The sequence below is a fragment of the Dasypus novemcinctus genome, chromosome 11 (assembly GCF_030445035.2).
Source record: "Dasypus novemcinctus isolate mDasNov1 chromosome 11, mDasNov1.1.hap2, whole genome shotgun sequence".
NCBI lineage: Eukaryota > Metazoa > Chordata > Mammalia > Cingulata > Dasypodidae > Dasypus > Dasypus novemcinctus.
In genome coordinates, this window is record NC_080683.1 from 104,144,844 (window position 1) to 104,168,090 (window position 23,247).

At 38.6% G+C, this 23,247-nt stretch overlaps 1 protein-coding gene and 1 long non-coding RNA gene across 3 annotated transcripts in view; one reads left to right on the top strand and one right to left on the bottom strand.

Moving 5' to 3' along the window:
* Positions 1–4,636: 4,636 nt before the first annotated feature.
* Positions 4,637–6,959, bottom strand: LOC131280447 (uncharacterized). The gene is made up of 2 exons (XR_009188044.2): positions 6,908–6,959; positions 4,637–6,051 (listed from the first exon to the last, which is right to left on the bottom strand). It is a non-coding gene; the product is annotated as an uncharacterized lncRNA (long non-coding RNA).
* An 84-nt stretch (positions 6,960–7,043) lies between these two features.
* TRMT11 (tRNA methyltransferase 11 homolog) overlaps positions 7,044–23,247 on the top strand; it is a 59,817-nt gene continuing 43,613 nt past the window's right edge. Inside the window, exons 1-3 of one of the 2 annotated variants that reach the window (XM_012529230.4) lie at positions 7,044–7,162; positions 19,238–19,303; positions 20,975–21,048. In XM_012529230.4, coding sequence (XP_012384684.1) covers positions 7,091–7,162; positions 19,238–19,303; positions 20,975–21,048 — 212 coding nt within the window. In that variant the 5' untranslated portion in view covers positions 7,044–7,090. The remainder of the gene's footprint in view (positions 7,163–19,237; positions 19,304–20,974; positions 21,049–23,247) is intronic. The other variant, XM_004469053.3, reaches the window with a different exon arrangement.

Below are 23,247 nucleotides of genomic sequence, written 5' to 3' on the forward strand. Positions count from 1 at the left end.
TTATGCCTCTCTGGACTCTTTTACTAATACTAAAAAACAGAATTCCAAATGAAACATGTTTAATAAATTGGCTGATTATAATGTCTGTAAGTATGAATGGTTTACTCTCAGATGTAGGCATATCTCTTCTTTGATAAAAAGAATCCAAACTGAAGAGTACAGTTTTTATTACTGCAATACGACTCGTACAAGTCTAGATATCAGAAGATCATCTACAAAACTTGATACCCACAAGTACATATTAAATGCCACGTACTCCAAGTCAATAAAATGAAGCTACTACCTAATGATTCATCTAAGTTAAAATAAATCAACTTTTATATTAGTAATGTAAATATAAAAAACACCTCTGATTCCCTTTAAATCAATCTAATTATTATGCCTAATAAGCCCACCTCTGTTTAAGGAGAATCAGCTCCTCATTGAGTGATTAGTTATTTGAAACCAGATATGGAGAGATGAATCCACAGTCAACAGTCATGCATTAATTAAGCCAATTTCTAAGTCAGATATCTTTCAAGTGCATTGTTTTTTGTATTGCTATAAAACAGGTGCTTCAAGCTTAAAATGTCCACTCTTCTCAACCTTTTCCTCTCACAGTCTTCCCCTATCTTTGTTAATGGCAACCCCAGTCTTTCAGTTGCTCAGGCGAAAAATCTTGGGAGTCATCCAGACTCCTGTCTCTCCCCCTCCCTATCTAACTCATTAGCAAACCTTGTCAGCAATACCTTCAAAATCTGTTCCAAATTTGACCACTTCTGACCACTTGTACTGCTGTCACCTTGGCCATCTTATCATCTCTTGTCTACATTATTGCAATAGCTTCCAAAATAAATTCCCTGCTTTTGTCCTTGCCAACTCTACAGTTTATTCTCAACACTCCTATGCAGAGTGCTATCCTATTAGAATGTAAGGAAGATCATGTCACTCTTCCCTCTGCTCAAACCCTCCATTAGTTTCCTTCTCAGCAAAAGCCAAAGCACTTACAGTTGTTTACTGTGATGTGCCTTGCTGCCTTACCTCTGTGACCTCATTTGTAGTATCCCCCTTGCTTGTTTGTTGAATGCAGCCAAACTGTTTTCACTGCTATTAGTCACACGCACCAGGCATAGATCCTGCCTTGTGGCCTTTACACTTGCAGTTCCCTCTATGCTTACTAAAAAACCGCACCTATACCTAACATAGTTTTTTATAAAAAGTTAAACATATATTGGGAAGCGGATATGGCTCAACTGATAGAGCGTCCACCTACCATATGAGAGGTTCAGGGTTCAGTACCTAGGGCCTCCTGACCTGTGTGGTGAGCTGGCCCACGAACAGTGTTGCCGTGTGCGAGTGCCATGCCACGCAAGGGTGTTCCCCGTGTAGGGGAGCCCTATGTGCAAGCAGTGCGCCCCGCAAGGAGAGCCGCCCCACGTGAAAAAAGTGCAGCCTGTTCAGGAGTGGCACTGCACAGCAAATGATGCAACAAAAAGAGACATATATTCCCGGTACCACTGACAAGGATGCAGGCAGACACAGAATAACATACAGTGAATGGAAACAGAAAGCAGACAATGGGGGGGTGGGGAGGGGAGAAATAAATAAAAACAAAACAACAAAAAAGCATATATCTGTTCTACATCAAGGCATTTACCCAAGAAGTGAAAACACATGTCCACAAAAAGACTGATACAAGAATGTTCATAGCAGCTTTATTTGTAACAGGCCTGAACTGGAAACAGATACCTATCAATAGGAAAATGGATAAATGAACTGTGGTATATTCACATAGTAGAATACTACTTAGCAATAAAAATGAATTACTTATACATGCAACAACCTGAATGAATCTCAGAAACATGCTGAGTGAAAAGAAGCTTTCACATAGAATATATACTGTATGATTCTATTTACACGAAATTCTTGAAAAAAATATAAAGACTGATTGCCTCTGGGGCATGGTATGAGGGCAGGGATCACCTTGGAAGGGGCGTGAGGAACTGTGGGCTATGGGTAATGTTCTACATCATATGGAGTTGGGTCACACAGGCATATGTCTGCCAAAAGCAAATAAACAAGATTCATACTTTTCATGCATGTACATTTGACCTTAAAAGAAATAGAAAACTATAAACGAATTTGAAAGCTTATTTATATGCATACTGAAATATTTAGGGACAAAGATACCGATGTCTGAAATTTACTTTGAAATGCATCTATGGACGGATAGATATGTAATAAAGCAAGTATAGTAATATGTTAACAGTAGGTTTACAAATATTTACTATAAAATTCTTTGAACACTTCTCTGTGTTTGAGGATTTTCATAATAAAATGTTGGGGGTTGGGGAACTTAGGCCCATCAGAAAGGCTAGAAAGAAACATGCCAAAATATAAACAATTTATTGCTTTGTGCAAAAATATTTAGTGGATTTTTTCCCTCTGATTAAAAAAATATATTTCCACATTTTCTTTTAGGAACATGTGTTCTTTTTATAATGGAAAAACTGAAGAAAAAAATGGGTAGTGATGGCATTTAAATAAGTGTCACAGGATAGTCCAGGCAAGTCGGTAGTGTAAGAGATTTCTCCATTCATGAAATGATTTAATGGATCTTTATGTGGCAGTCCCACCTACATATTCAATAAACAGAACAAGTATGCCTGAGTGTCCTGTCAGGACTATAGTTTCAAAATATGTTGCCCTCAGATAGACACACAAAGTTTTGGCACTATGGTTTCTTCTTTAAGGGACCTGAAACAAAAATAATTTAATTTCTCTCAGTGCCCACCTTCTCTGCATTTTCAGGTATGTATCCTCTCTTGCCTTGAGTATTGCTTGAATCTTTTAAGTGGCTTATTTGCCTCCAGTTGCTCATTTTCGCATACATGTGCCATCAGAATTCTTCTAAATTACCTAAATATGTATTTTTTTTGCTTGTGAAAACTTCACCATGTACCCTCAAGACTTAGTTAGCCTTTTCAGCTTTATATCTTGTACTTGTTCCCCACGTGCCAGCCATTCTTATTGCTCTCATTTAACTGAGCACATCTTTGAGATTATGGTCACCCTTAAAGGCCAGGTTCAAAAGTTACCTCCTCTGTGAAGTCTTCCCTCCCACCCCCAACCACAGCAATATTACATGTTCTCTTTAGCTCTGGTCCATGATAATTTATTTTTCTAGCATATAATTACACAATCTAGCCAAGATGTAATGGACTATCTCTTGCTACTAGATTTTGACAACTCTTTAATTAAAGAGTTGGGGAATCTACTGTTTGATTCATCGTTGTATCCCCATTGCCTTAGTCTAGTGGCTGATTCATATTACTGGTTGGTAAATGTTCTATTTTAATCTGAGTACTTTAAAATGTTACCATAACAAACCATATACTGATTATAACACCATGAAGACCCTAGTTTTAGTTAGCTTTCAATCCAAAGTCCAAGAGTAAAACTTGGCCTTATGTCCTTTTTGGCAATTATCTAGGCAGCATTATCAAACTTCACCTGATGGGTTTGTTTAAAACAGACTGTTGCACCCTAACCCGAGTTTCTGATTCAGCAGGTTTGGGAGTGAGACAAGAGTTTGCATTTCTAAATGGTTCACAGGTGATATTGATGCTGCTCGTGTGGGGACCATGCTCTGATAACTGTTTTAGTTTGTTAAAAGCTGCTGGGAGCAATATACAGGAAATGGGTTGGCTTTTATAATGGGAATTTATTAGGTTAAAAGCTTACAGTTCTGAGGCTGTCGAAGTGCCCAAATCAAGGCATTGTCAGAAATACTGTCTTACCAAGTTGCAGCTGTGGACAGTCAGGCACATGGCAGGGTATAATGGCAGCGCTGCTGGTCTCTGCCTTCTCCAGGCCACTTTCTCCTCCAGCTGTGGGTGATCAAGCACATGGCAGGCTCATCTCTTTAGCTTTGAGCTGTGCTGTGGGCCTACCCTCTCAGGGGCCTCTTTCCATGACTGTTCTCTGCTGATTCCAGCCTCTGGGACCTCTCAGCCTTTTGGTCTTCTTGATCTTTTTTAAACATTTATTTATTTATTTTCTTCCTTTTCCCCTCCCCTGTCCCGCTGTTTCTGCTGTCTGGGTCCATTCTCTGTGTGATCTTCTGTATTTATTTCTCTTTGTCTTCTCTCCTAGGATTCACCAAGATTTGATCCTGGGGACCTCTGATGTGGACAGAGGTTCCCTGTCAATTGCGCCATCTCAGTTCCTGGTCCCTGCTGCACTTCACTTTGCCTCTCCCTTTCATCTCTTGTTGTGTCATCGTCTTGCTGCGTGGCTCATTTGTGTGGGCTCACCATGCAGGCACTTGGCTTGCCATGCAGGCACTGGCTCACCATGTGTGCACTCATGCAGGCATTTGGCTCACTACACTGGCAGTTGTGTGGGCACTCAGCTTGCCACACAGGCACTCACATGGGCACTCAGCTCACCATACTGGCACTCAGCTTACCACATGGGCACTTGGCTCACTGCACGTGCTCTTGGCTCACCACTCGGGTGCTGGCTCACCGTGCAGGCATGCGTTCTCTTCTTTTTTACCAGGAGGCCCCAGGGATTGAATCCAGGTCCTCCCATATGGTAGGCGGAGGCCTTATCACTTGAGCCACATTCACTTTCCTTCTTTATCTCTCTCTAGTTTTCACTCTCACATGGCAGGGTCAAAGTGGTGGCTTCCTTCCTCTGTGTTTCTGCTTCCAGTTCTCAGTTTATATAAGAATCCAGTAAGGGGGCACTGGGTCACGCCTTACTGATGTAGTCCAATCAAAGTACTTATAGGGATCTAATCAAGTGATCTAATCAAAGGTCCTTTAAGTGAATTTAATCAGAAGGTCTTAACACCCACAGGAATTGCTTAGTTCTAAGAACATGGTCTTTTCTGGGATTCACAAAACTCAAATTGTCACACCATGTATTGTTCTTTAAAAAGAATCTGTTCTTTTCTAGAGGGTATGCTGCACATCTGCTTTAAGTGAGCATGTAGGGTTTACAAATTCCTTACCAAAAGCCCTTCTTTGTTTAGAAATAATGCTTCTTAATTTTTGTTAAAAAAAATAAAGGAAAAAAAAACCGGCTTAAATGAAGTAAAGTGCTGTGATGTTATAATACCCCTGGCTCACAATTTCTGGCCAATGGAAGTAATAAATGGAGTCCTATTCAAAAACATTAAAGGTGCCAGAATTGCAAAGATGCACGCAAGTTCTCAGTTGTCTGTCCTTAATGAATGAGAGAACATCTCTTAAGAGTTGATTCTCCTGCCATTCAAAATCATTTAACAGTTAAGGGTATGAGTTTCCTGAAGGCAGTCTAATTCACCTCGGAGTAGTTCCACATTAACTCTTGTGGCCTGTGGAGGTGGATCTCAACTTCCCCAAGCAGTGTATCGAACAGTTTGCAATTCATGGTGCAGATTCTCTCCTGCTCATTTCTGGTGCGGAAATTTAATGGAAGGCACAATTTCCTGCATCTTAGCTCACAGGATCCCAGGTGAAATCAATGTAACCTGAATCCTTCCAGATTCTCCTAGGCTCTGTATTCTCATCTCTGCACAGCATCATGTTAATCCAGTCAAGAAAACAAATGACGCTTCGATATCCCATAAAAAAATACCCCATCAAAATTTCATGTGTTTGGTAATTTTACTGAAGATTTGAAAAGTTCTGGGTTGTATCAAGCACTATACATTCTTTCCCTAACATCTCATTGGTTCTGTGTTCCACCTTGGATTCTTTTCTCAAAGAGAAGAAAACTTTCATTTCTTGTCTCATTAGTCCCTTCTCTGAAGCATTAGGGCCAAGAATCACCTGTTTCTCAGGGACTTACTCACCCCAAGTGGACTTACCAAGACATTTTTCTAACACAGGCAGATCTCTTTTTAAGAGGAATTCTCATGTAGTTTTTTTATTAGAGAAGAAAAATTTCTCCATAGATACCACTTATTGGCCCTGTACAATATGCCAGGTTTTATATTAGACACTTTACTTACATTATTCCACTGAGCTCTTATAGCATCCTCTTGAGGGAGACAGTATTAGCTCATTTTAGGCAACAAATCTGAAAGTAAGAGAGGTTAAGAAATTTGCTCAAGAGCAAATAGGTGGCAAATGGCAAAACTGAGGTTTGAGTTGAGGACTGACCCCAAAGGCTATGTTCTTACTCTCCTACTATTAGGTATCAATTATGTTCCTGCAGATGGTGCTGGGGATATAAACGATACTTAATACTTTGTACTTTGCTCATTATTATGATGAAATGCAAAAGAAGTTGGTCTCAATAGTGCCAAGAACTAAACATTTTCAAAGGCAGTAACACATAAACACATATACGTAGACATACAGATTGTGAAAATATATTTTATAAGCTCTGTGAAATCTATACCAGTGGAAGAGTTAAAACAACCCTCACCAATGTTTTAAATTTACAGTTTAAACATTGTGGGTTGGTAGCGTGAATGGACTAAATAACACAACTTAATATTTATTGAGTACTTGATCTTGGTCTAATTACTTAGAATAAGCTTGATGAGCTTATTCTAATTGGCTAATAAGGAATGTGTCCTTGAAAAGTTGTGGAAAAATAATAGGGTGGTATATAAGAGCTCTGTATTTTATGCATTTTTCTATAAACCTACGACTTCTCTAATTAAAAAAAAAAATACACGAAGTCTCTTAAATGTAAGTTGAGCGGTCCAGCTAAGGCAGTCTCTGAAGCCTGCGGTGGTTCGAGGCGTTTACAAAGAAAAGGCAGCGCACTTTAGAAGTACAATTGAAGAGTTGTCAAGAAAGCTGGAAATACGTTCCATGTGGGAGTAGCCGGGAACTTCACTACCGTAAAGCAGCCCCTTCCTGAACACAACACCGGCCCTTACACCAGCTGCTTACGGATTTCGGGGCCTGGAGCGGTAACGTACCTGGCAGCGAGGACACGCACGGGCCCAGCAGCGGGAACTCCGACGCCGCCGCGCCGTGCGTCACGCCGGCGCCCGCGTCCAGCGCTTCGCTCCCCGCCCCTCAGGCTCCGCCTCCGCGGGAACCCGGGTCGAAGCCCGGCGGAACGCTGCGCGGGTCGCGCAGGCGCACCGCAGGCGGCTGCCATGGCGCTACCCGGCCCCGTGAACAGATACTTGCTGCTCCTGGCGCAGGATCACCTGGAGTTCCGTCTGCCGGTGAGCCCGCAGCGCCCTCTGCAACTTCCGACCGAGAGGACGGCGGGGTGGGAGATAGTGTGTGGGAAGGAGCCACTCGCGCAGCCTGACCACGCAGGGATGCGGGAATTTGTGCTTATTGGGGCGATCCCGCGCCCCCAGTCCCTAGACTCTTTGGGGCGGGTTCGAACGCGGCAGTGGGTATGTGAAGGAGTCCTAGACAGTCCTTCTAGATCTGGCTAAGGATTTTCGTTCATTCCTCTGCCTGTGTGCCTGGTACCGGAGTTAGGCAGGTGTTTCTGATGGGACCTTTTACTCCAGGAGGAAGATAGAGACATAGGAAAGAAATACTCAGGGCATTGTTTTAGGTGTCAAATATGCGGGCCACACTTGGCGACTTGTGGGGCTGGTGGTGATTGGGAAGTTGGCGAAAGTGTTTTATTCATTCACCAAATGCGTTCAGAATGCCTGTAATTGAATATGCCCAGCGATGGGCTTACAGCAATGACAAAGACAGCCTCTGCCCTCAAGGAGCTTACTGTTTAGGTCAAGGGCTGAGCAGATATCTACTCATAAAATTATAAAATAACGTGGCAGTGTGGTAGGTGCGCAGTGTAATATAAGGACATATGGAAAGGGAATCTAATCCACCTGAGAAGTGGGTATGTGTGACTTGATGTTCAAGAAGGCTTCATGAGGGGATGACACTCGAACTGTGATGTAAATGATGGTTAAAAGGTAGCCTAGCCAAGAAGAGAAATAAGTGAATTACAATTACAGCTATTCATTATTACTGGATCACCAAACGTGGTAGAGTGTGGTAAGAAGAGGGTAAGACAGTTAGATAGGAGTCAAAATGCAAAATGCCCTGGAATTTGGAAGGGGAATTTATTGAGAGTTTTAAGCAAAAAAGTGAAAGAATCAGACTTTTAAAAAAAATTGCTTGGACAGCAAGATGGGGATGGATTTGAAGGAATAAGACTAAAGTCAGAGACTAGTTCGGCGCCTGTTAGAATAGTCTTGTTCCAATATTAAGAAGGCCTAAACAAGGGTAAGGGGTAAAAGGTTGGGGACAGATTGGGAAAATATTTAGGTGATAATATTATCAAGGCTTGATCATTGATTGAATGTGGCAGGGCATGGGGGTAGAAGAGGGACTGGTTAAGGATGACTCCTGATGTGGTTAGTGGTGTCTCCATTTAAGATAGAGAACAGGAGCAGATTTAAGGCTCAGATTTTGGTTCTGCTGAATTTGATGGGCTTGTGTGACAGCCAAGTGGAGATGACCAGGATGCGGTGGAGATATGAATATGCATAGAATATCACTGGGTGATCTGCACTGGTGATAAATATCTGGGAGTCTTCTGCATGTGAAAACTAGGAGAGAGGATGAAATTACACAGAGAGAAAGTATAGGAGCAAAAGAGTGGTGGGTCAGAAAAGGTGCTTGGGAACATTGTTATTAAGGACAGATCAGAAAGAAGAAACCATGAAGAAGGTAAGTGTCCGAATAGGAAGTATGTGAGGTCGTGTAAATCAGGAGGGTAAAGTTTTAGGGAGCAGGGATAAATATATAATTTCAAATGCAGTTGTTTTTGGTCAGATAAAAATGGAAAAATGTCCAATGTCCACTGACACTCTCAGAAGATAATTGGTGACTTTTCTTAGAGCTATTGGGTAGAGTTTTAGGAGGAGAAGCCAGATTGTTTGGTTACTAGTCGCTTGGAAAACAAGGAAGAAGAGATAGGGCAGATTACTGGTATCAAGAGCATAAGAAGTAAGAGTGTGGTTCTGAAGGGGACCTAGCCTCCACAACCCAAACTCCCCACAACGGAGAAATGGAGCATCTTTGTAACCTGAGGGGAAGGAGAATGGGTGTAAGGGCGCAGTGGGAAACAGTCTTTCAAGAAAGGAAAGATTGGGCAAATGAGGGTTAGGAGGCTGTGCAGTGGCTTTGCCTGATGGCCTGCCTCTAGGTAATGAATGACTCTATTATTTCTAGAAAGATGGAATAGCAGTTGAATGGGAAATTTGAGAAAAACAGTGAAATTTGAAATAGTCCTTGAACACAAAGGAGAGAGCTGACAGGGACAAGTAAAATGATCAGTAGAGAACACAGGTATTAAAGCAATGCCGAAAACTCATCTGGGAGTGGGAAATCATGTATCTATAATTGTGCCAAGATTCTGTGATTTTCCTCAGTAATGTTCAACCTACTGGCCTTAGGAATTATGAAGGAAGGTTTTGGTATTGATTTTGTATTCATGTTTTGCTGGGCAGGTCCAGTGAAAAGGGTCCTGTAAGAGCATAGAGATTTATGGAGGAAATATTTTATTGGGTCGTAATTGATAAAGGGATGTTCCTTGGGTGAGGATGACTGGAAAACCCAGTTCAATGAGAAACAAAAGCAAGTGCACAAATACAGAGGCATAGTTGATTATGGTAGTTTAGGGTATTGGGGTGTATGGGGGATGGGATGAAGTAGGATCCAGATTTTGAGGTGGTATGAAGCCATCCAAGGAGTTTGGATTTTATTTTAGATTTAATGGGGGAGGTGTTGACTTTTTTTTAAAGCCAGGAAGTGACAAGATCATTTGTATTTTAGGATTATAATTCTCAAGTACCAGAGAGAGGAAACCACTTAGAGGACATTGAAGTAGAACTAAGAGAGACCAAGGAAGGTGAATACCTACAGTGAGTCAGTGGAATGGGAGTGGAGTGCTAAGGCTGTAGTTTTGAGAAGAGCATCCCTATTCCTTCAACTTCTCTTTTAAATTCTTCTTAGTTAGTATCTTACCCTTGTGCCTGGTTAATCTTCCAAGACTCAGTTCTGTTCATGCATTTTTGGTCTCAAGGACAAAACTCCTTAGTGTGACTTTCAAGGCCTACCACTGACCTTTCCCCTCTCCTACTTTCCCCATGCCCTCAGTGCTGCCAAAACTGAGCCCCCATCACCCCCTGAAATATGCCCTCCATTTTCCTACTTTGGCCTTTGTGCCCTCTGTTTCCTTTTGTCAGGTTTGGGGCCCTAGACCAGTAGCTTCAGCATCACTTGGTAACTTGTCAGAATTACAGATTCTTTGACCTCATTTAGAACTACTGAATCTGAAACTGTGGCAGTGAAGCCCAGCAATCTATGTTTTTATCAGTCCTCCAGGTGATTTGGATGCACGCCAAAGTTTGAGAACCACTGTTTCTTGTTTCTTCTAGAACACTGTTTCTTCTAGTGTTCCAGGTACTTAATCCAATTCACTTAGAAACTAGAATCTCTTGATGTGGGACCCTGAACACTGCATTTTAACTAGTTCACCTAGGTGATTATTAGTGTATGAGAGTTTGGATCCCATTGCTCTAGCAGGTAATCTCAAACTGCCACTACTTTTCTTATCTTTCAGGGTTTAGTGGTGTTATTTTTTTGCATCTTCTGTTGTCTAGGATTTCTTAATGTCTTTTTTTTTTTTAAAGATTTGTTTTTTATTCCTCTTCCCACCACTCCCCACCCCCCCAGTTGTCTGCTTTCTGTGTCCATTCGCTGCGTGTTCTTCTGTGACTGCTTCTATCCTTATCAGCGGCGCTGGAAATCTGTGTTTCTTTCTGTTGCGTCATCTTGTTGTGTCAGCTCTCCGTGTGTGCAGGCTATACTTTCTTTTGCGCTGGGCGGCTCTCCTTACTGGGCGCAATCCTTGCATGTGGGGCTACCCTACGTGGGGAACACCCCCGCGTGGCACGCACTCCTTGCGCGCATTAACACTGCGCATGGGCCAGCTCCACACGGGTCAAGGAGGCCCGGGGTTTAAACCACGGACCTCCCATGTGGTAGGTGGACGCCCTATCCATTGGGCCAAATCTGCTTCCCTCTTAATGTCTTAAGAACAAATGTTTATGGCAGTAGTGCTCAAATTTTTTGGTCTCAGGATCCTTTTACATTTTTAAAAGTTATCAAGTACTTCAGTATGTATTGATATTAATATTTACAGTATAAGAAATTAAAACTGAGGAATTTAAAAATATTAAATTGTTGAATAATAGTAAATCCATTACATGTTAACATAAATAATATTTTTTTGAAAAGTAATTATTTTCTAAAAAATATGTAGTGAGAGGAATGATATTGTTTTACATTTTTTCAAATCTCTTTAATGTCTGGCTTAAGGAAAGCTACCTGGATTCTCATTTCTGCTTTTACATTCAGTCTGGTACAATATTGTTTTATTGAAATATGTGAAGAAAATCTGGTCTCACACAGATATCTAGTTAGAAAGGGATAAATAATAGCTTTTTCAGATAATTGTGAATGTTCTTTGATACTACATCAAAAGTCAACAAGTGGTAGTATGGAATCTAAAACTTTATCAGTGAACTTTTCAATTGTCCTTGCATTGAAACCTTTTGGTCTTACCTTGCACTCTGAAAAGGTCCTTTACCCACACATGATTTTGTAATATCATACATTGGTAAATTGGAAAGTATTGGTTCACTGAGTTGTGTATGTATCCCAAATGCTGACACATTTTACTATACATTATCAAAAAATCACATTTATCAATTGATCTCAATAGAAAAGCCTTTAAGTATTGGGAAGTTGTCACGTTCATGGGGGCAAATCCCTACCTGTTTCTTAATTTTGTTTGAAAGTTCAGTTTTATTACTGGCAATTTACACGTCAGTTGTTTCCCTTGAAGTGACAGGCTCACTTTGTTCATTTACAAGTAAATGTACCATGAAAATGTGACTAAACAGTTTGTCTATCATTTTTTCAAGTAAAAATAGTGTCCCATAGGAATTGTGTTTAGTTCTGCTTACAACTCAGTTACTCAGTTCTTTTCTTTGTACAACTATATACTTGGATAAGTAGCATATCTTTTACAAGCTTTGTGCATGCTTCTCATTTGTCATACAGAAGACATGTACTTAAGGATCAAAATTTTATTTTGTTACGTCAAAAGTCTTGAGATTTAAGAACCTAAGTAATTTTTATTTCTTTATCAAAAACATCCTTGGTGAGTGACATAATCAATATGGCAATGTAAGACATCATCTGGAAAAGTCTCCGCTCAGAATCAACTATTAAAGGACACATTGCATTTGCTTAGGACTATAAAGGACAATAGAGACAGGAGAAATACTCCACAAATGCTAAAGTGAACAAAAAGAAAAATAATCTGTAAGACCAGGTAGGAGATTTCCCTCCCGGACTCACTAGTCTGGATTCCTCCCTTTTACTTGGTCCCATGCAACTTTGAAGTTGTACTGAGGCAACATAGCCTGGGTACCTTCGTTCCACATATGCAGACTATAGAGCCACTCATAGCAGCAAGTTAGAACCTCATGTATATTCAGGTACAAGGACCCAAGCACGCAGAGATCCAAGGTGTGACACAAGCTGCTAAGGAGGGCTGTATATAAGAGGGCCTCCGGGGGAAAAATGAAACTGCAGCAGAACTGCTGGCAAGGGGTGTGCACATTCGATCTAGTTTCTGTTTCCTGGACCATCTAAATGCAAAATGGACCTTTCTAGGTTGACCTCATCTCTGTCTCTGGGGTGGGGGAAGAAATTGGCAGCAGGAAAACCTCACAGAAAATGTGAGGGTTTGGCCTGTAGGACATTATGTTGAGTGAAGCAAGCCAGACACAAAGGGACAAATACTGTATGATTGCTGTATTATGAACTAAATATATTATGTGAAATATGAATATGGGTAGAATTGTGTATATAAGACTATTTTTCTTTGAAGCTGAACAAATATAAGTTAATAGTATAAAATATTAATATCAGACAAAAAAAAACACCATTATTCTAAGTGTAGGAGACTAGATACAGAGTACTACATATTATATGATTCCATTTATAGAAAATGTAAATATAAATCAGTTTATAAAGATGAAAGGAGATGAGTGGTTATGTAGGTCTGGAAGGAATGCTAAGGGATATGGAGTTTTTCTTTTTGGAGTAATGAAATTGTTCTAAAATTTTTGAGATGATGACTGTACAGCATTGTTATTTTCCTAAAAGCCATTGATTATATACTTTGGGTAGAGTAGCCAGAAATAGCAGCTGTCTACAGTGGGGGAAGCAGAGGGAGACTGAGAAGTGAGGAATTTTCTTGTTTGTCTGTTTTGTGTTTATTATTATTATTACTGAAGTAATGAAAATGCTCTAATAATGATCGAAGTGATGAATGCACAGCCATGTGATTATAGCAAAGACCACTGATGGTACAATTTAGATGAATTGTATATTTATTCATGTGTATCAATAAAATTGATTTGTTAAAAAAAATAAAGCAGGGATTGGGGGGGGGGGGGGGAGGGGGGCTGAGCTGCTGTAAGACAGGAAGGACCCCAGAACTGGAAAGTAAAAAGAAATGAGACCACTGAGTGAGGGAGAGAATTTAAACAAATCGTAAGAACTGGGGAGAAAATTCTGCGCAAAAACGAATGGAACAGAGGAAAGGAAACATTCTCCTAGAAGTGAAACAGTTGCACAAAAAGTGCAATCTTAAACATTGTACTGCATACCCAGGGCAAAAAAACCAGATGAAGAACTGAGAAAATCAGAGCAGTTAAACACAGGCTACTCTAAAGATCCAGAATAAGTTGGACCAAGAGTCAAAGAAGAGCCTTAAAACAAAACCAATCAACAATAAAACCCTAGGCAAGAGGAGAAACAGCTTCAGAGTTAACACATCAAATGCCCAGACCTCACTAAAACATTACAAGTCCTACTAAAGAAACAAGAAAATATGGCTCAGTCAGGGGAACAAATTAAAACTTAAGAGAAGACACAGAATTTTGAACACCTAATCAAACAGGTTTAAACAAATCTAAATTGGTTCAGGCAGATGAAGGAAAATATGCATAAAGAGATAAAGGATATTAAAAAGACAATGTATGACCATAGAGAAGAATTTAAAATTTTAGAAAGAAACAACAGAAATTATAAGGGATAAACGCACAATAGTGGAAATTAAAAATACACTAAAACAAACATACAACAGCAGATCCACACAGGCAGAAGAAAAAATCAGCAAACTAGAAGACAGGGCAATTGAATCAATAGAGTCAGAAGAATAGATAGAGGCAAGAATAGAAAAAATAGAGCAGTGTCTCAGGGATTTGTGTGACAGCATGAAGCATGCACACGTTCATGTCATGGGTGTCCCAGAAGGAGAAGAGAAGGGAAAGGGGGTGGAAAGAATATTTGAGGAAATAATGGTCTAATTGTTCCCAGCTCTTAATGAAAGATATAAAAATATATGTTCGAGAAGTGCAGTGTATACTCCAAACAGAATAAACCCTAATAGACCTACTCCAAGGTACATACTAAACAGAATGTCTCATGCCAAAGATAAAGAGAATTTTGAAAGCAGCAAGAGAAAAGCTATTCATCACATATAAGGGATCCTTAATAAAACTAGTGCCCATTTCTTGTTTGAAACCATGGAGGCAGGAAGGCAGTGGTTGATATATTTAAGGTACTGAAAGAGAAAAACTGCCAGCTAAAAACTCTTTATCCAGCAAAACTGTCCTTCAAAAATGAAAGAGGGAAGCGGATTTGGCCCAATGGATAGTGTACCTGCCTACCGCATGGGAGGTCCAAGGTTCAAACCCAGGGCCTCCTGACCCATGTGATGAGCTGGCCCACGTGCAGTGCTGATGTACGCAAGGAGTGCCATGCCATGCAGGGGTGTCCCCCACGTAGGGGAGCCCCATGCGCAAGGAGTGTGCCCCTTAAGGAGAACCGCCCGACATGAAAAAAGTGCAACCTGCCCAGGAATGGTGCTGCACACATGGAGAGCTAACGCAGCAAGATGACACAACAAAAAGAGACAAGAATCCGGGTGCCGCTGACAAGAATATAAGCAGATACTGAAGAATACACAGCGAATGGATACAGAGAGCAGACTACTTGGCGGGGGGAGAGTAGGGAAGGGGAGAGAAATAAATAAATAATAAATCTTAAAAAAAAAAGTGAGGGAGTTTAAAATATTCATAGATAAACTAAGAGAGTTGTGTGACAGTTTAAAGCTTTTTGTAGATTTCAGAAAATACCGTGTTCTTGGAGCTAATCCATTTCTGTAGGTATGGGACCCTTTGATTGGATTGGATTCAATTGGGACTTTAATTGGATTGCTTTAGTGAGGCATAATGTCAGGTGGGTCTTGAACCTCTTGCTGGAGTCCTTTATAAATAAATGGAGGACTGAAGACAAGCACACAGAGAAAAAGCATGCAGAGACAGAGAAACCCAAGAAGGTGGAAGAGACAAAGCCTGGAGGAGAGCAGACAGATGAGCCATGTGTCTGATTGCCCAGCTGAGCTTGGGGAAGAAGTAAGCCTGGAGGGAGGCAGAGACCCAGAGTGGCAGAACCACCATTGTGTCTTGCCATGTGGCAAGAATCCAGGATCGTTAGCAGCTGACCTTCAGTGAGATAGCCTCTCTGATGATGCTTTGGTTTGGACATTTTTCCAATCTCAAAACGGAAAGCTTTTAACCTAAAAAATTTCCATCATAAAAGCCAACCCATTTCTGGTATATTTTTCCCAGCAGCTTTTAGTAAACTAAACCAGTTCATCAATGAAAGACCTGCCCTACAAGAATTACTAAAAGGAATCCTGCAGGTTGAAAGGAAAAGACAGGAGAGAGTGTCTTGGAATAGTGAAGAAAGGAAGGTCTTCAATAAAGGTAATTAAAAGGGTAAGTGCAAAACCCAATAGTATTGTACTCTCTATAAGGGTCAGACTACAGGGGAGCAAGAAGAAGGCATATTTCCTCAGAATGGATGCACAAAACATAAAGAGAAGAAACAGGGATATGGGAATGGAGAGCATGTATGAAGCTAAGTTGTTATCTCTTCAAATTAGTAGCTTATAGATGTAGGTTGTATAATATAAACCCCAGGGTAACCACGAAGAAAGTATTCTGAAAAAATACAGAAATAAAAAGGAGAAAGGGATTTGTCAGATACATCTCAAAAGATCAACTGTACAGAAAAGGAGGGTACAATAAAGGAAAAGAGACAAAAGAAAAAAAAAAGATATGACATGAAAACCAAAGAACAAATTGGCTGAGGTAAGTCCTGTCTTTACAGTAATAACACTGGATGCTAATGGATTAAACTTCCCAGTCAAAGGTCATGTTGGTAGAATGGACAAAAAAAGCATGATCCAACTATATGTTGTTTACAAGAAACTCACCTTAGATCCAAAGACACAAATAGAAAATCTATAGTGGTCAAAACAGTATGGTATTGGCATAAAGGTCAATGGAATAGAATTGAGAGGTCAGAAATAGACTTCCCATCTATGGTCATTTGATTTTTGACAAGGCTGCCACATCTGCTCAACTGGGAAAGAATGATCTCTTCAACAAATGGTGCTGGGAAAACTGGATATCTATGTGCAAAATAATGAAAGAGGACCCATATCTCATACCATACACAAAAATTAATCAAAATGGATCAAAGACCTAAATATAAGAACCAGGACTATAAAACTCCTAGAAGAAAATATAGGAAAGCATCTTCAAGATCTTGTGGTAGGCAATGGTTTCTTAGACTTTATGCCCAAAGCACAAACAACAAAAGAAAAATATAGATAAATGGGACCTCATCAAATTTAAAAACTTTTGTGCATCAAAAGCCTTTATCATGAAAGTGAAAAGACTGTACTCAATGGGAGAAGGTATTTAGAAACCACTTATCTGATAAGGGTTTAATATTCAGAATATATAAAGGAATCCCACAACTTAACAATAAAAAGACAACCCAATTATGAATGGGCAAAAGATTTGAATAGACATTTTTCCAAAGAGGATATACAAATGGACAGAAAGCACATGAAAAGATGATCAACATCATTAGCCAGAGGGAAATGCAAATCAAAACTATACTGAGATACCATTTCACATCTACTGGAATGGCTACCCTTGAAAAAATAGAAAATTATAAGGTTTGGAGAGGATGTGGAGAAATAAGAACATTCATTCATTGCTGGTGGGAATGTAAAATGGCACAGCTGCTGTTGGTGACATTTAGCAGTTCCTCAGAAAAGGGCAAATATTGTATGATCTCACTGATATGAAATAATTAGAATAAGCAAACTCAGACACTTAGAATCTAGAATCTAGCTTACCAGGGGTTGGGGTCGGGGCAGGGAGTGGGGAATTGATGCTTAATATGTCCAGAATTTCTGTTTGACTTGCTTGGAAAGTTTTGGAAGTTGGTGGTGATGATAGTACAACATTATGAGTGTAATTAACAGCACTTAATTGTATATGTGAATATAGTTAAAAGAGGAAAAATTTTAGGTTGTATATTTGTTACTAGAATAAAAATGAAAAGATAAGACAGGACTGTACAACACCACGAAACCTATCATAAACATTAATATTACAATACAAAAAGGTTCTTTCATGAATTATAACAAATTTACTACATGAATGCAAGGTGTATAGGGGTGGTATATTGGGAAAAAATACATTGTAATGTAAACTATGGACTGTAGTTAATAGTGCAATCATGTTCTTTTATCAGTTGTAACAAAGGGTACCACACTAAAGCAAAGTGTTAATAATAAAGGGGTAAATGGGGACTCTGTATTTTTAAATGATTTTTTGTAAACCTACAACTTCACTAATTAAAGAAATTAAATGAAAAACATTCTTAAGTGAAACTGGCTTTATTTTTATTGTTTTTTAATGTGAGCACATGGTGGTGAATAGTACGACTCTGTGACTACTACTGTAGTTTGGTGCCACTGTGTTGATTTTTGTTAAGGCGGTAGCACACTATCACTGCTAATGTCAACAAGAAAATGACTCATACTATACTAGTATTGTTATGAAAATAGTTTTGACCTTGAGGATCTCCCAGGTAATTTTGAGAGCCACTGCTTTTTGAGAAGAACTATGTACTTCTTTGGTTCAAATGTGAGGAATTTATTCTCTCATTAACTAGTATCACAGGGTTGAATCTTTTGACTTATTAGCATTTTTTAGTTCTGGCTTTCTTGGAGTATTTTTTCTATCTTTATCCTCTCTAATAAACTAAAAGGTAGAGGATTTCCCTCCAAACTCTTTGAAAACTACTTCACCAAGGAAGAGAGCCAACTGCCATTTATGTAACAGCAGTATCTGAGCACCTGAGGCAGGGAGGTCATTTTCTTTGGTAAATACTTATCAAATACTTGTTATGTACCAGCTCCTGTACTAAGCCCTGCAAGTCATTGAGATAGTTTCCAAATACCTACTTTTGGGGGGGATTTTAAAAAATTTCTTTTGTAACCACTGCAGGCAATCCTGTGGAAACTTACTTAAAACTGCTTGCCCTTGTTCTTGGTCTCTATCAATTTGTTAGCTCAGCCACTCCCCACTAAACAGTTGGCATTGATGTCCCCCAGGGTTCTTATTTATATTTATTTGGTTGTGGTAACATATATACAACCAAAAATTTCACATCCTCAGGGTTCTTTTTAGGAATGCCCCAAATAATTTACTTGCTGCTTATTTCTTTTCTAACCAGTTCTCTTCCATAAACAATTTGAGAAATTGAATTAAGACACTGGGGTTTCTGTCCCTTAGTCCTCCCTTGGATCTTTGCTCACATCAGTGGCTCTCAGTGTCTGTCCCTGTCCCTCTCTCATTAGGATAAATAGTATGTTCCTAATGCTGAAAAATAGGAGCAACTAATTAATGGATAAGTGTTTTCCTATGCAAGGCTGCTGGGCATAAGGTCTTGCCTAATATGACATCACCAAAATGGTTTAATTTTCTTGCTAATACCTATTGAGGGATTATTACTCTTCATACTCTGCCTGCAGAATTTCCTATGAATTCTGAGGGACAGAAGAAATCTGAAGATAGGTAAGAATAAGCCCTTATCTGTTCTGAATCTCTTCTACAGCATCCTCTAGCAATTCTTTTTTTATTTATGCAGAATGTAATATTTGTTGTGTAAATGATATAAACTAAAATTCTAGTAACATTCTTGGAAGAAACCAATTTTGATGTGTTTTGTTATAAATGCTTTTTACTAAAAACTCATTGAAAATAAGTACAATGGTAAAATGTATTTGCTCTATAATATTTTCATTATAGGAAATAAAGTCTTTGCTTTCGCTTTTTGGAGGTCAGTTCACCAGCGGTCAGGAAACATACGGAAAGGTAAGTTGAATTTGTATTTTTTATTAGACCATCTGTGGTTTACTTGTACATGGAAGCTCGAGATTTGAAGAGAAGAACTGCAAATCTTAAATTTCTATCTATGTGCTTACTTAAGTATGTATAGGAGCCATTGAATACATAGGATATTTTGGAAAAATTTGTAGTTTTGGAAACTAATTTAGATTTATTGCAACTATTCATTTATTATATTAGTTTGTAATTTTTAATTCAACAGTGGTACCATGATTTGCATTTGTGTCCTTCCATTGAAAAAATGGGCTGTCTTGTTGACAACATAGAATTAGAATTTATAATGTTAGTATCTGAAATTAAGTCTTATATTGGGAATCATTTCAAAGTTTTCAACTGTGTATTTTGTAAGCTTGTGGGTTTATGAGGTTTGCATTTGGTAATTGGCCACTGTGTAATAGAGTTTGGAAAGTAGAAGTAGAAAAAAAAATCACAATTCTTTCTGTTTGACTTGACTTATAATCTGGGGATACTGTCTTCCAGTCTTTTTTCATATCTTTTTTTCCCATCATGATTATTATCCTACTGATCATGAACTTCTGAATTCTGTCTTTTTCACTTAGTTGTGTTAATACAAACACGTTGCTACATCCCCTTCATCACTAACATGGCTGCATACTCTTTACCCTTGACCAGCTCTACCAAAATTTAACCATTTCATTTTCGTTCAGGCTGCTTTTATGTTTTTCCTAATAAAAATAATACTAAGATGACAATCTTTTTTCCTTTTTGAATTGTTTTGAAAATTTTCTCTAAGGTAGTGTAAATATTGGAAGGAGACAGACTGGCTATGGCAGAGAGGATTTCTTGCAAAATATGAGAGAATTGAGGTTGAAAGCCCCTGGTATTGGTATTGTATACCTGAGTGATTTTCATTTTTACTTGAGAGGAGGTGGAGGAAAGGAGAGAGAGGGTGGGTGTAATGGGATTAGAGTGATGAACTGAATACCAGTCCTGCCTGGGCTTTGCTATGTTCTGGCAAGGAGTTATACAGGTGGAGCTTAAAAACCCCTGTATTCTTGGGTATCGAAACAGGGGAATGGGGAAATCTCTCTGATGCACCTGGAACTTTTTTCCTCCCTTAGATGAAATAATAAAATAATAGAAATACAAGATAATTAAAAAATATATTCTATGAATTTCCATCATAATTATTACAGAAAAGCAGTGAGTTTTGTTCCCTGCTCCACTCCTACGTGGCTACAACTACCTAGGAAAAGAGGGATTATTTAGTAATAAAGAAATATATTACTTAGGAATTAAAATACCATAGCTGTATTATAAGGAATGATTAGCAACAAAAGAAAAAAATTAAATTTTACTTTGGGGTATATATGCATTAATTATTTTAGCCAAGCTTTTACTTAAAAGGACAAATACAAAATTATCCTTAAATTTAATTTGCTGATCTTCTTATTTGTAGTGTTATTTATAAAAGTGTTTTTGCACTGTACTATGTTATCCATCTTTAAAAAAATCACCTATTAAAATAATTTACTTTTTTATGACAGAATGGTTTTTATTTCAGCTAGAGCCAGATCTGGTATTTTAGGAATCTCTCCTTATTGACTTCTTGAATAAGTATATGTAAGGCTACATACCCACTTAAGACATGTCATATATTGTTATTTTTTCTTCCAGTCTCCATTTTGGATTCTTAGTATTCCCTCTGAAGAAATTGCCAGAAACTTAATGAAACGGACAGTGTGTGCCAAGTAAGAGAAACTTAAAATGTTCTGCCTAAGTGTGTACCATACTCCTCAGATCTCTGTCCTTTTCACTCTATTGGCAGAAAGTTGAAGGGGTTGGTGGAGTGCAGCTGCATTTAGCTTGCAGTTACTTGCTTTGCCACTGGATGGTGGTGGGGGAACGTGGGAGAGTCATCTGCTGAAACTGAGGGTGAGAGAATTGGGTGAAATGTAGGAAAACTTGTTTTAGATTAATTTTTTAAACTTCCGTATTAAGCAGGAGTATAGTATGAAATGTAAATTCTATGGTATTAAATAGGATAGATGCTGTATTTAATTATATCCAAAGTTCTGCAAGATCTAAAAGTGTTTTCCTTATAGATGATTAGCTGAATGATGAGCAATCAGATTGGTAAAGTTCAAGGTGACACAAGTGGGGACTACCAGGAAATATGTTTTATTTGTTAGTGAAAGTAATTCTAATTATCATATTTTGGCATGAATTAATGTGATGATACTAATCAGTGTTATCCTATGTAGCTTTTATCATTGGCATCTACTCTTTTCCTCATTTTCTTTCTTTCTTTTTTTTTCCCCCACTGTTGGAAATTTTTTCTATCTTCAGATTTGAACATTAAATTTAATTTTCAACAAACATCTCAAAAATGGATGGCTTATAGTATCCTTGTTGCTTTTTTTTCTCCTGAACATTTTGGCAGATAACTGAAAAATTTCTTTTTCTTAGAAATTATATTTAATAATGAAATGCAAATAAGAGTTTAGATCTCCAATTTTATTAACATGCTTAACAATACTTCATAGTGTGATATGTAATTGCTGTATTATTGAACAGGCTACAACCACATATTTGGCTAATAAGTTCTACCCTTAGAACACCCTCACAGTTCCAAATCTAGTCTTCTCTTAACGGAAGCTTGTTAATGGGTCTTATTGACTAAATAAAAATGACTAGACAACTGAAACCTTGCTAAAAAAAAAAGCAAATTTTTTGAGTAATTATTACTTTAGCATATTATAATTATGACTAAGAGGTGTTCGAATTCCAAAGATTTGGCTTATTGTATTTAAAATAGCTACTCGAGTACCAAGAACTTGTATATATTTGATTAACGATGTAGGGTGAAATAGCCAAAATACTTTCATAAGCATAGATTCAAAACTAACTTAAACTCAAATTTGTCTATGGTGGAAGTAGAGATTGAAAGTTCATTTTGCTTTATTTAGTTATATGAAGTATTTTGAGCAATAAAATAAAGTGAATAATAAAACACCACCTAGGTACCTGTCTTGTTGGGTCTCAACGTTTTGAGGTTTTTATTTTTATTTTTTTTAAAGAAATAAACTGTTACAGAGACCATCTAAGTTCCCTGTGCACTCTTCCCAATTCTATCCTCCTCCTTCACTCAAAGGATAGTTTCGTAAAGCATTATCAGAAAGTTTTTGTTATTATTCTTGTAATCAGTGGAGTATTTTAGATCATTGTTGATTTTATAAGTTGACAGCCATACTTAATTATATAACATCCCTGGGATATGTGACAATCCATATAAACTTTAGTTTTATAATCTCTAATATAGGAATCAGAATAGTGCAATACATGTGCAAACTATGTACTCTGAAATAAATCCTAAAAATGTATTATTATAAAGTTTCCAGTATTAGCTGAGCTTATGATATTAAATGCTAAATCTTTTAATTTTGACCATTTAACATATAAATTTATCAAAGTGTTGCATAATTTCTGAAACAAGAGGATGTAGAGTATTTCTTATTTTATTTATTTATTTATTTTTAAAGATTTTATTTTTATTTATTTAATTCCCCTCCCCTCACCCGGTTGTCTGTTTTCTGTGTCTTTTTGCTGCGTCTTGTTTCTTGTTTCTTTGTCCGCTTCTGTTGTCATCAGTGGCATGGGAAGTGTGGGCGGCGCCATTCCTGGGCAGGCTGCTCCCTCCTTCGCGCTGGGCGGCTCTCCTTATGGGTGCACTCCTTGCGCGTGGGGCTCCCCTACGCGGGGGACACCCCTGTGTGGCATGGCACTCCTTGCGCGCATCAGCACTGCGCATGGGCCAGCTTCACATGGGTCAAGGAGGCCCGGGGCTTGAACCGCGGACCTCCCATGTGGTAGATGGACACCCTAACCACTGGGCCAAAGTCCGTTTCCCTATTTCTTTTTTTTTTTTTTTTTTAAAGATTTATTTATTT